The sequence below is a fragment of a genome, unplaced genomic scaffold, assembly GCF_019419815.1.
Source record: "Pyrus x bretschneideri cultivar Hongxiangsu unplaced genomic scaffold, Pyrus_bretschneideri_v1 Contig61, whole genome shotgun sequence".
NCBI classification, from domain to species: Eukaryota; Viridiplantae; Streptophyta; class Magnoliopsida; order Rosales; family Rosaceae; genus Pyrus; species Pyrus x bretschneideri.
Window position 1 is genome coordinate 653,812 of NW_025999800.1, and position 13,992 is coordinate 667,803.

The 13,992-nt window shown below is 37.5% G+C and overlaps 1 protein-coding gene across 1 annotated transcript; it reads right to left on the reverse strand.

The window, feature by feature from the left end:
• Nucleotides 1-321: 321 nt before the first annotated feature.
• On the reverse strand, nucleotides 322-2,209 carry LOC103930687 (GDSL esterase/lipase 1). Its single transcript, XM_009340055.3, has 5 exons — nucleotides 1,857-2,209; nucleotides 1,534-1,655; nucleotides 1,145-1,369; nucleotides 803-1,058; nucleotides 322-688 (listed from the first exon to the last, which is right to left on the reverse strand). The coding sequence occupies exons 1-5, from the start codon at nucleotides 2,125-2,127 to the stop codon at nucleotides 453-455; spliced, it is 1,110 nt and encodes a 369-aa protein (XP_009338330.2). The 5' UTR covers nucleotides 2,128-2,209; the 3' UTR covers nucleotides 322-452.
• Between the last annotated feature and the right edge of the window lie 11,783 nt (nucleotides 2,210-13,992).

Sequence of the window (13,992 nt, forward strand, 5' to 3'; positions counted from 1 at the left end):
AAGAACCTGGACGGCATCACTCTTGAGCGCGACCTGAGTCCGCTGTCATTCTAGATCACCAACTGGACCCTCTCCCCATCAGCTAAGACCTCTACCGCATCGGGACCTGTCACATGAGATACTTTGTGAACAAAACCTCCCGCATAGCTACTAGCTTTGTTGCGAAATACTACCCCAATGTCAGTGGCAGCACAGAACGCTTCGTCAACATTAATCTTCAACCACTGCGGAGGAGAAGGTTGCTCTTGTTTTCTTGGTGGTGTATTTTCGTATTTGCCTCTTTACTCAACAATCGCATAGTAATTTAGTAAAGAAGGTAGGTTAGCTGGCTCTCAAAACGTTGAAAACCATTACAACAAAAGCTTTTATTACCCAAAAAAAAAAAGGACTCATGAATTAATGTCAAAGGAATCTCAAATTGTTCAAATATGCACACGATTCACGAACGGTAGCTAATCCAATTCAAATAGCTGTTGGACATTGTAAGGCCCTGTAACGTTTGGTGTTCCACTCCATATTAGGTCTGCTAATTGGAGGTTTAACCTTTCAGTCGTATGCACACCATCAAACCACACATAATCTCCAGGGTTGCTGCACAGTTCATATGTTTCCGTTCCATTTTCTCCGCCGCAATTTGATCCCCGATATGCTCCAGTACCACAACAGGCATCCGTACTATTGTAGAAGCCTTTCACAATAATGAAACAAAGAGCAATTCCAATCAATATATATGTTTTGGCCTAGGTTAAATCATTCTTGTACGTATATTGTAATGGTCAGAGCCAGTTGATAGGCGACGTACCATATTTTGAAGGATTATTTACCCTGTCATCAATTGCATCATAATATTCAAATATTGAATATTTGAATCCTGGTTTCTGGCTCTCCAAATTTTTGAGGATATTAGCTAGAGCTTTATTATGTAACCTGGCCAGAGCTGAGAGTCCTCCAACACACCCACCATCAGCTTGAGGGTAGCCTTGCTTATCTGCAGGTCTGCAGCCTAGAGGTCCTACATTCTGAAATGCAATTTTCCTTCCTCCTAAATTATATAGTTCCTACAAAATAGAGAAATTACGTGATTAAACACAACAGTCTAATAACATAACATGTCAAATATTGGTCTAAAAGTACTATTTTGTACTTGGAGCACACTTGTCAAGTTTCCGATCACAGTTGCTACGAAATCCTGCCGGTGAGACTCAGTGGCATTTGGATTAGTATTGTAGAAGGTAGAATAATCATTCGTTCCCATGTTGATCAAGTAAACAGATCTTTTCAACAAACTCTTGGCTTCTACATTACCCAGTTGCTGTTCCAGCAACTTCGTCGCCTTCTTAAAATAGCTCAACTGCTTTGGAAAACTTAGCTGAGAAACAAATAGTACATCATAATTAAAGAGAAAAATCAAAGAAACAGAAAATGACCCGTTAATACGTCGAAGTTTCTGACGTGGGATTCCACTATTCTTTATCATTCCCAATTTCATTCATAAAATGCTCGATTAATTTGCAGATAAAGATGAGTACTCACAGTTCCTGGACCAGTTTCAACAAGAACTCCAGATCCAGCTGAAGCAAAGTTGGCGCCATCAGTAAATACACGCGGACCAGATTGCAGGTATGGTGGAAGCATAGCCAATTTTGCAAAATTAGCTGCAAAGCAACATTAGGTGACACTAAATTTGTAACTTCTGCTAGAATTTGTATCAATATATGCTTGAATATGTCAATATTGTTACAAATCTACTAACACAGCTAACATCTTAGTGACAAGGAGACTGAAGAACTGAATCAGGATAAGTCAAAATTCGATCCTGCCAATGCAACAAAATAAAATAAAAAAAATCCTCTTACCAATGAAATCCGGGACTAAGCGTCCATCGGAAAATCTTCCAGTGGGATGGCGGAAGAAGGTTTCCCCATATGGCCAGTTCATTGCAGCGACGCTCAAATTAAGGTATTGATTGTTGCCGGGATCAAATAGTGAGGCCCCAAACACAAACAAGGCCTTTTGTTGTGACTCATATGCAGGCTTGGAGTTTGAATGATCATAATTAAGAAGGCAGCTAATTGGGTTGAAAAGGCTTATGGCTAACACGTATACGATGCATCTAAGACTTGCCATGATGAATCGAGCTTATGGAAGGTTGGTTCCCTCCAAATATATGCAGAGCATGAGAGGTCTGAACTCTGAGACTCGGTCACACCCAACAGGATCCTCTCCGGATCCTTTTGACGAGGATCGTAAGGATCCTTGAATCGTGTCCGTTCATCGTACATCGTACAGTTAATTTTGTCAGATACTGTTTGTATTTAATTTTAAATAAAAATATTTAAAATAATTTTTGACCGCATGATGTATGATGAACGGATACAATTCATGAAACAGGGAGGATCTAGATTCCAATCACACAACTTGATTATCTCTAATTAAAAAGTTAGAAGTCAATTTTGATGTCTCAAGACTTCACAAAAAAATAATTGGACTAAAATATTCCTAAAACAAAAAAAAATCTAAAAATGAACATTTTTTTTTTCAACAATAAAAATTTCATTAAATACGAATGGAAACGTTTACATCAGCTGCCAAAGTATTGAATAACCACTCTAGCTCAAACTTAAAACAAACATGAGAGCCACCCCCCTTAGACACAAACACGCCACTAAATGGGCTGCTTTATTACAATCACGAGAAACATAACGAAACTCAATAAACCTCAATTGTTGCTGCAGAATTCGAATATCGAAAAGGATGCCTTCTATCATTACCTCACTCTACAAATTACTATTTATCATCGCAATAAGATTTTTAGAACCCGACTCTATATGCACGTCTCGGAAGCCATGCTCCACGCACGCCCCTACCGCGGCTCTAACTTCCTCTGCCTCCGCCACTAAGCTGGACACACATGGGTACTTGCCGACACCACCTGCTGCCTTAAGAATCCCAGTGAAGTCCCTTGCAACCCATCCAAAACCTCCCATCCCCTTACTTCAAGCGCCATCGCAGTTAAACTTCACCACACGAAAAGGAGGGCGTTCCCATGTCCTTTTCACAGCAGGTGGCTTTGAAAGGTTCCGCTGCTCATCCACCTTTGCCGCAGCCCACTGCTCCATTTCCCTTAACTCCAATTCTTGTTGGTGAAGCAAATTTAGTGCTTCCATTGGATGTATCAACCGTTTCTCTAAAACCATACAATTCCTACATTTCCATAATCTCGACAAACCAAACACCAACCACCGAATAATCTCCTCAGACTAATTAACCAATTCCAACACTCCAAAAGATCATACCCCTAGATCATGGTAGAGTCAAGATTAATGGGACTAAATACATAAAAAAACACAAGGGTAATTTTGTAAAAAAAAAAAAATCCAATTTAAAATTCGTTTTATTCTCTAATATTAGAAAGCCAGAAGTCAGTTTTGATGTCTCGAAGCTTCACACACAAAATAATTGAACTAAAATATTCCTAATACAAAAAAAATCTAAAACTGACCATATCTAATACATAAAAAAAAAAAAATAAATACAAAAATACAATAACAAAAAGCTGGATGATTTTGTAAAAAATCGTTTTATTGGAAAAAAAAAATGAAAAGAAAAACAAATAAAAAAGAGACGTGCTAAAACCCTCAAATAAAAAATAGAACGTGAAAATTTGAAAAACTACACCCATGTTCATCAAAATGTAGTTTCTATCAAACTGAATTGCCAATATGATACACCTGACCCGGAATGTCCACTTGGACTTTGAATCGAGTTGTGCTGGCCTACACTTGGAGGGTGACGATGCTATAAAGTGTAATGTAGTGGAAAAAGGATGTGAATAAATTTAAACCTAAAAGTGCCTAGTCAAAAGAGTGCGCGGATGAGCGGGATTGAACTCATTTCACATGTGACGTCAGAGAATAAAACAGTATAGTAAATAGGATGAGGGTCATACTACTGAAGATAACCATCTCCTAAAATTTGCTAGAATCCTTGTTTACACGTAAGCACAGCTACTAAACCTGGAGGGGCGAAAAACAAAGTTGAGTGGGTCAGCAAAACAATGTTGGTAAGAAAACCTTTATTTTCAAACATAGTGACCTCTCGTTGTTAAACAAGTATAGTTTCCGTAAAACATACTACGTAACTATGTAACAAAAGTACAACAACAATATAACCAGAAATATGCCAAGTCATGATATATCAAATGCATCAATAATATAATCATGTGATAATCAAGTATAACTAAGTGCTCATCCAACTACGCTAACACACTAGTTTGTATAGATAATTTCTTACACGAACATGACTGGGTGTAATCAATATGCTATAGTACTACAATCACGTAAAGGCTGGTGTCGAAGCACGGTCACATACGAGTCGAAATTGCCTAATGCAATATGTATGACAGGACTGACACCTAACTTGGATCCAAGGTGAGCGAATGGCGCGGATGTGAACATACACGTGAAGGACTGGCCCTGGTGCTGGGGTGAGTACTAACACTGAGGTGCAGCAATGATGAGCATGTACAAATATGTATGAAAGTCATGATAGTAATATCCTAACCATATAGCAACATTTATCACATTTAATATCATAATAACGATACTTGGTAATATAAGCATAAAATGAAGTAAATACGCATTTATGGAAACTATAACTACGTATAAGTATAAAAACAAACTGCCTACTCACAAATACGTCATCGGATCGGAGCCGCCGAGCCTTGCCTGACCCCTCAAGTTCGTGGGATACGTTTCCCCTATATGTGAAATAACTATTTTAAATTAATTAATAACACATATACGGAAACTTAAATAAAACCCCTATAGTTTGCTAAAACCTAGGGTTTAAATATATGAAATCGATCTACTCGACATCACAGACCTACACAAATTGACAGAAAGCAAATCGGAGGCCAGACGCGCCCTTATGTGCAGGCTAAGGCACGGCCATATGCACCACCATGTGCAGGCAAACCCCTGATGTCCGTCAGGAATATTCCATTAAATAACTAACAGAGTTTAGCGGCGTTACCTGATGCCATTAGAATACTCCATCGTCTTCTCCGGTGGTCCTTGCCTATCGTCGCCGTTCACCGTCGTCTGAGCTTGTTAGATTCTGGGTAAAATTTCAAACCTTCATAACTTGCTCATTTCTAAACCATTTTCCACAAAATTTATATGGAAATGAAGCTTATGAAGAGCAGAATCGTGTTATACCTTTTTGGAGTCCAAAAAGTGGACGGAGGTGGCTTGAAAAAGCCTCGAAAGGTCTAAAACTGGGACTCCTCGAAACCTTGTATTTCGAGGTTGTTTCTTCACCAAACCTTCACTAAAGGCCTCGGGGAGTTGTAAGAAAGCTTCCCCGACCTTCAAAACTCCTCCACTCGGTTTGAAAACATTGAACTCAAACTCCCTGAGTTTAGACTTTCCGAGTTCGACGTCCAAAACTCAGTCAACTTGTGATCCAGTGGTATGGTTGTGTTCGTGGATTTAAGGAAAATCCAATGGTGAGGTTTGTTTGTCACGTTTATGTGTTTTGGTGTGAAGTTAAGAGGGAGTTGCAGAGTGAGAGAGGTTTTGAGTTTGAGAGAGAGAAGGAGAAGAAAAAGAGAAAAAGGTGCTCTCTGATTGGGTGAAGGGTTTGATGGTGATGATTTGATTGGTTGCTTTCAAAAGAAGGAAAACAATTGATTGGGTGGTGAGAAGGAATTCAAGGGAAAAACAAAAGTTTGATTGGTGGATGGTTGTGAAGGAAGGGGATCAGATCCACCAATTAGGGAAAGGATGGATTTTGCACAATTTTAAATGTACAAAATCTATCCACCTAACAGTGTTCTGACACTGCAAATTTGTACGCGTGTGAGCAAATATACCCTATAGTTAACGTACTTTAACGGAGCATAACTTTTTCGTTACAAATTTGTTTTGGGTCTAACTCGCGTCCACGCGTTTGTGACGGCGAGTACAATTTAAGTACGAAACCAGGAAAAAGAAATTGAAAGCCGAAACCACGTCCACGTCAGATTCCACTTTTGTCCAAAAAGGGTAAAAACGTCAAAACACATCAATGAAAATGAAATTCCAGTGAAAAGTAAGGACGGGTCGTCACACAATATATCCTTATACAAATCTCATTTAAATTCAAGAATCAGAAAGGAGAAGCGTGCATAGAGTCTCCATCTTATGAAATTCCAAATGTCTTCTCAACCAGGTTGGCAACATATTATTTGGTTACACAAATATATTTTATAGCAAATTGTTTCTCCGTTCATTGCAAAAATCAAGGAGAAGAGAACGAGGGCGAGGCGGAGGATGAAATAGAGAGCCAAATCAACAAAGAGTCTTCCCCAGTACAACTTCTCAACTCTCAATCTTAATCTTTTATTCTCAATTATCAATTTCAATCATTTCCTCCTATCAATCTTAATATTTTTAGTTTGTATCTCTTTAGATTAATTCAAAAGGTTGTTCCTCCTGTGCATTAATTAGTTTTGCAGAAATTTGCATTTTTATGTTCCTTTTGCTAATGAGATTATTTTAATTAATTTAATAAATTTTTCATTGTTGTTTTCTGGGTAATTGAATGTTTGAATTTGTTTTGCTATCATTTGGACATAAAGTTTCATTTTTTGTGGCATTTGTATATGAGAGATTGATCAGGATCATCATGTTTAGCTTCATTTTGTTTATTTGCTTTTCTCTTTCAAGGTGAGAAGCTTGTGGTATCTTAATTAAAATCTAACGGTGCAAAAGTCTATACAAACTTTTAGCTAAACAAAATTAAAATGAAAGAATGTCTCTTGACAAGTACAAATATTAAAATTAAACATTGCACATTGCGCTTAGCGCATGGTAACTATAAGAATGTCTTTATGCGTGAACAAATGTAAAATGAAAAAATAACTCCACACAACGCGCGTAGCTTGCCATGATGTAAAAAAAGCTTTTCGCATGCACATGAGCGCGTGTAGAAAGGCTAGTACATTACAACTAAGCTAGCTTATCAAAGGACTAGAAGACTAGCAGAAAGAATCATATATTTTAAGGGTTTTTAGGATTTAGGACTTAAATAAGATTTTTTTTAGATTTTAACCTGGAAAGGTTTTATAAATCTAATTTAATTCCATATTATTAAAACTTACCATATTTGCAAGTGGCCATTTACCACAGTGGTGGAAGAAGTTGAGCCCTCGCATGGTGACGTGAGTTCAGACCTCGTCGGTTGCTAATCTAACATTTTTTTTTTTTTTGACAAAAAAAAAAACTTACCATATTTAAGTATTTGTAGCATATTTATTATGTATAAACTTACCATCCGAAATTCTTTACTGATCCATCATTAATGTGTATTTTTTGTGCTTCAATCATATTAATAGATAAATCATTATTCAATTTCAATTTCTTAATAAAAAAATTCAACAACAATACAAAAATAATGTATTTAAAAAAAAAAAACTCGTAGGTATGGAAATATCAGTACGTAAGTTTTGATACGATTGCTTCAATACATAAGTTTGGGTACGATGTATAGGTACATAAATTTCGGTGCGAATGTATCAGTACATAAGTTTTGGTACAAAATGTCTCGGCTCATACCTATAGTACATACATAGGTATGTAATATGCATATGCATATATATAGAGAAATTCACGCACAATGAAGAATATGTTGTAGGCCTATTAGATTGAAGAATTATAGAGAGACTAAGAGAGAGGGTGCGGCAAAGCATAGAGAGAATTGCGTGAATTCTGAGGTGTGATTTCTCACCTCATTGTGCCTTTATTTATAGTAGTAAGGAAGATAAATCCCTTACCCTTTAGGTATTACAACTTAAATACTAACTAAAAGATACTATAGAATCCCCTAGGATTTACACAATCACATTCCTAACCTATTTAGGACCTCAACACTCCTCCTTTAGTGTGTAAATACTCAAATAAATGGCGCATCAGGTCTTCGGTGATGAAGAAGTTCAGTTGATGAAGTCGTCGGCACAATAAGCAAATGTGATTCTCAAATCAATAGAAGAATGCATAAAAAGGTAAAACTCATAAAATCTTGCTATGGTAAAACCCAATGTGGGATAAAAACCCGTTGACTAAGGAGAAACATGAGAAGTTGTTGTGGGACCATGATTTTCCGGGAGCGGAGTAAGACTGATCTGAATACAATTACCTTAAAAGTTTAGTCATAGACTCACTAGCTTTGAGCGGAGCTGTATCAGAGAGAGTAGTGTTGCCACCATCACTCCACTTTAAGGCACTAGGCCAAGTCCTAGCTACTTCGCTAGATGACCATAATTGTTTCACAAGACAATTGATTTAATTCGGATATGGAAATAATCAGGTCCTATAAGTCTTGGAATTCGTATAATCTAGGAAATGACGTGTGCTGCAAGTAATCATAACTCCTAAGAAGATGCAATATCTACCTCTCGATATCCTTTAGGATTCTCTGGCCTTAGAGCTAGAATTCCATCCTAAAAAGGTCCATTTCCCCACGTTATAAATGTGCTCATCTAGAGTTTATCTCTGGTAACGCAATCTAAATACTTCAATTCTCTTGACCACTGCTAAAGTCTAATCACTCACTAACTTGACAGTCGGAAAGCCTTTGGTTGACATACCCTTATGGTCCTAGACTTGCTAACATTTGTTTACTATTTTGCAAGTTGCTCGAATTTGTGGTCAACCACCGTTCACAGAGGTGTGCAAATTTGGTTCTAACAATTGGTACTTTCATTGAGAGCGAACTCTTATTATTCTCAACTAGATCACTCTGCTGACTCATATGTATGCCGAGGAAAGCTCAATTAACGCCAACGTTAACCCCATCGGTGGAGATAACCTGCCTTTTGATATGTTCGTTATTTCAAGAGTGAATAGCCCGCCGCCTTAGAACCAACTCCAGAGGCAAGTAACAACTCATAAGGAGTGACAGCCATGCTTGAAAATGATGGAGACCCAGTCAACAGACCACCTCCCTGATGCGAGAATTATACGCACACAAATTAAACCCTCTTTTTGACAATTGTAGTATAGAATGTAAGTAGGGATCGTTCAAGACCGGGGATTAGGAGGGATTGTTAATCACTTGGATTTCACTCAAAAACGTAAAAACACAATATAAAACACTCTACTAGACTCAAAGAATGCAAAACTAAACTTTAAAACACTAAAACAAACCAAAAGACTCAAAACAGCACCAAAACCCTCAAAACTGCCTTAAAAACACTTTCTGGGCAGTTTTGAGCACTTTGAGTACTTTGGACGAATTTGGGTAACAAATTGAATCAAAACACTTATAAACACAAACTAAGACACTTTCTAACTAATTTGGACAATACAAAGACTCAAAGGACTCAAAGGACTCAAAACAAGTTCAAAAGACTCAAAACTGCCTAAAAACACTAACTAGGCAGTTTCTGACCTTAAACCCAATTTTGGACGAATTTAAGTTGTAACTTGACTCAAGACTCTTAAAAACACAAACTAAATTGATTTCTAACTAATTTGACAATAAAGTAAAGGGGGATTTAGGGTTTGACGAAATTAAACTAAATGAACAAATTGCAATTAAAACAGAATGTAAATATGAAATGGATGAATTGGAATGAATGGATGCTAGTCAAGGGGTTCATCTCCACACATGTTACACTTGCATAATAAAAAGATTTCCAATTGCATTTCAATAAACCATGAATTCTCAACACCCCAAGTTAACCGTGATGCACTAATTAACCTTCAAATCTTCCTAACGTTATTGAATTGGATGATTGCATACGACAACCCAAAACATTCCCCACATGTCCCCTACATGATTGCATAATAGAGATACAAGCAAGAATCATTACGCTCTATGAAAATTATAAGTGTTGACGAGGCATTCGTTACTATGATTGCATGAAACTTATGCCAAGAATTCGTTTAACGCGATTGTTTATAAGTAACCTCCACTACTTGTGAATATAAGTTCGTAACTATTAGGTGAAACTCACTTATATTCTAGCGTCATATTCATGCATGAAAATTAAGCGTGTACTCTCAATAAACATACATAAATAAGTTATCAATCAAACAGTTAAACAAATTGAATCCACAACTTATGAAACGCAATTAGAAGTAATCAAATCAAAATGCAAGCATAAACATATATTTCGAATCCCCCCTAGCCAAGGGGGGGTTTAGTTCCTCATGATACAAAACAAAGAGAATCAAAGAAACACCTAAACATTCCAACAACTCAAACTTGAATTGTATGAACGTTTAGGCCCTCTTCTCTTCCATTCCTCATTCGTACAAAACAAAGAGTATTGAAATTAAACATTGAAATCAAAGAAACACCTAAATATTCCAACAACTCAAACTTGAATTGTATGAACGTTTAGGCCCTCTTATCTTCCTCTTCGTTGTGGCACAAGGTCTAAGGATAGTTTGATGGTGTGAATGGTTTGTGTTTGTGACTGAAATGTGTATGGAAGAATGAATTGTGTATGAATGGGAATGAAAATGAATTGTGGCTACAATGGATGCTTATTTATAGGTGAAAAGGAGGGAATATGACAGCTAGGAACTTGGTGGAAATCTGGAATGGTGATGGGAGATGCATGTGGCTGATTTATGCATGTGATTAAAGGGTAATGACAGCTAGGTTATGATGATGAATGCATGTGCAAAGTTGGTTGAATGATTATGGGTGCATGTGGCTGATTTATATGAAGGGAATGCATGTGGAATGAATGTGTGAATGATGGCAGATTGTGTATGTGAATGATTAGGGTGAATGTGCATGTGCTTTGACAGCTAGGTTGAATAAATTAAAGGGAGTGCATGTGGCTTGGCTGGAATGATTGGAATGCAGTCTGAAATGGGATGTGTTGGTGTGAATTTCTGGTACAAAGGGTCTCCTTTGGTCTTCAATTTCGTCCATCTACTTGGCTTCAAGTATATGCAATCCATTTAACGCCCCAAACTACTCCAAAATGCACCAAAATGCACCCTTTTGCATACTTTGCCCTTAGAACCTGAAAACACACAAAAGAAGCATAAAGGACTACAATAACTAAAGAAACATAACGTAAATGCACGAGAACAAGCCATTTAAGTCGCATGAATATGCTCCTATCACTCCCTCCATGGATCAATTATGAGAAACCCTGACGAAGATCAACATTTATGTCGAGAAGTTGCAAAAGAGCCAAATTGTATGTGCCGCTCAAGCAGAAAGCCACTCCAACTTTGTAGACATGGAGAAGCGAAGGAAAAACCTAAAGAATTTGAGTGGGACGACCCCTTCAACCTAGATTCTTGTTTACAGATATGGAAACATAAGTACCATACCCTTGAAGGGGACCCCATAATGTTTCCTACTGTTCCGGCGCTAGCGATTGCCATTAATCCAAGAAGGGGCCCAATAAGAAGTAAGTAGGTCACAAATGTGGTTACTGGAGAAGAACCAAAAAATCTACATAATCCTCCTCAAGGTACAACAAGAGCACTAAGGGCGAAACCTCCTCGTATGAGGTTTGACGAGCTTGAATTTTCTGGAGATCAAGAACGATGACACCTCCCGGATAAAGAAAATCATGTGAGCCTAGTCATGGACAACTAACCTCGCACCTTAGGCAGGGCTACGGTTCGAGTTTGAACACAACTTTCAATGAAAATCGAAGAAATACCCATACCGGAGAAGTTTCTTAATTGAGGTTCAAATAATTTCGCTTCGATTCTAACCTTGACTACCACATCATGCATTACCAGAATTCCATGGTGCTATACATCAACAACGATGCTTATATGTGCAAAATGTTCTCATCTACTATCGGGGGACTGCCCATGAGATAATATTTAGAGGTGCCAGCCAGATCCATCAACTGTTTTGAAACTTTGGCTGAGATATTCACAAACACCTACTCAGTGTACAGTGACATTTGCGTAGATGGTCCCTTAGTCTAAAGATGAAAGTTTGAGGACCTACCTAAAGTGCTTCCGAGCAGAGCTGGTAGAAGTGGAAAAACCAGATGATAATTTGGCTACCAAGGTGTTTAAGAGGTTTGTATGTCTATTCACCTCTTTCTTAGAAGCTGAACAAGAGAAAGTATGACTATGCTAATTTGGCGGACTATTTTGATATTGAAGACAATTTAATGGATTGGGACAAAAGTAGGAGAACAGCAGCCAAACCATGTTACTCCAAGAAAATCAACTATAGTTATTGGTTAGTGACCTAAGATTAAAAAGTGTTCTAGTTGGCAATTTTTATTTGGGTTTAATAATTTTAGTGTTCTTTGTGCTTGTTGTTTGGACATGTAAATGGAAACATACAACCTTCGAGGAGTGCATCCTAGAATATATCTAGAGGCTCCTCACACTAACAAGAGTCAAAATATGAACATAAGGCCAACTTTGGCCAATCTATGCGCCACATTTTGGTGGATCTACCAATGACATATTTGAGATATAATGAAGCCTTGTAGCCCAATTTTGATATCATCGGCAACTAAGTCTAGCGTGGATGAGCCACCACGCATGTTGCCAATAGCTTGAATTGTAAAGAAAGAAGTGTGTATTATTTCTTTCTTAATGTGTAAGGAATACAACTCAGTATATATATATATATATATATATATATATATATATATTTCTCTAATTAAGCTTAGTAACTAATTGTACTTAATTAAATCTCTAACACAGAGATTAGTTACAAAACTGTTACAACTATAAAAGACAGTTGTACGGAGGGGAACCTAGAGAAAGCTTGGACTGAAGATACTTGAACCATGCCTTGGATAGCGACTTTGTATGAATATCTGCAATCTGGTTTTCAATGTTAACATACAAAACTTTAACTAGATCTGCAAGAACAAGCTCCTGGATATAGTAATAATCAACCTCAACATGCTTAGTACGCCCATCGAACACATGATTTGAAGCTAAATATATGGCAAAAACATTGTCACACCATAATGTAGGAGTATGAAGAAGAGGAAAATTGATGTCTTTGAAAATCTTACAGATCTATGTGATTTTTGCAGCAATGAGAACAAAAGATCGATACTCAGCTTCGGTTGAAGACCTTGCAACAGTGGGCTTCTTTTTAGTACTCTAACTTATAAGATTGGGACCTAAGTAAACACAATAGCTAGAGATAGATCTTTTTGTCAATAACACACACAGCCCAATCAGCATTCGAGAAAGCTGTAAGTTACATATAACCATTTTTAAACCAGAGTCATTGATCAGCTGAACCTTTGAGAAACCGGAAAATACGTTTAATTGCCTAAAAGTGAGTATCTCGAGGATAGTGAAGAAATTGGCAAACTTGGTTCACAACAAAAGAAAAATATAGCCTTGTCTATGTTAAGTATTGAATAGCACCACCATGGACCTGTACTTATTTGGATTAGACAACAAAGCTCTAATGTGATCCAATTTAGCATTGCCAAGAGGAGTGGCACAAGGTTTACATCCTTCCATTTTTGTCTTAACTAGAAGATCCATGGCATATTTGCCTTGTGACAAGAAGATACCTTCAAGGGATCGATGTACTTCAAGACTAAGGAAATAGTGGAGAGGCCCTAGATCTTTGACAAGAAATAAAGAACTAAGCTTGTGAATAAAAGCTTGACAATGAGAGGCATTTGGACCGGTGACTAGGATGTCATCAACGCACACCAATACTATCATAAGGGAAGGAAATGTATGCACAAATAAAGAGCAATCTGATTGAGAATTAGCAAAACCAAGAGAGAGTAAGGTATGACGAAGTTTGTCATACCAAGCCCGAGGGGCTTGCTTTAAGCCATAAAGAGACCAATTGAGTTGGCAATATCTTTGAAGTTTGGTCAGTTGAGGAGATTGAGGGCACAACTACTAGACTGGTATTTGCTGCTGCGATTTAGATCCCTTCCCCATCGAAAGAAATGGTACGATATTATCGTGGATACACCACATTAAAGATCCTGCAGCCCCCTATTCTTGCCGTGAAAGT

What these genes read in the sequence shown, in the direction of transcription:
- LOC103930687 (XM_009340055.3), bottom strand. Translation starts at nt 2,127, where the DNA reads ATGGCAAGTCTTAGATGCATCGTATACGTGTTAGCCATAAGCCTTTTC. An exon ending in CTTAGTCCCGGATTTCATTG is followed by an intron (nt 1,656 to 1,856) that starts GTAAGAGGATTT and finishes GTTGCTTTGCAG; the next exon opens with CTAATTTTGCAAAATTGGCT. An exon ending in AAATAATCCTTCAAAATATG is followed by an intron (nt 689 to 802) that starts GTACGTCGCCTA and finishes TTATTGTGAAAG; the next exon opens with GCTTCTACAATAGTACGGAT.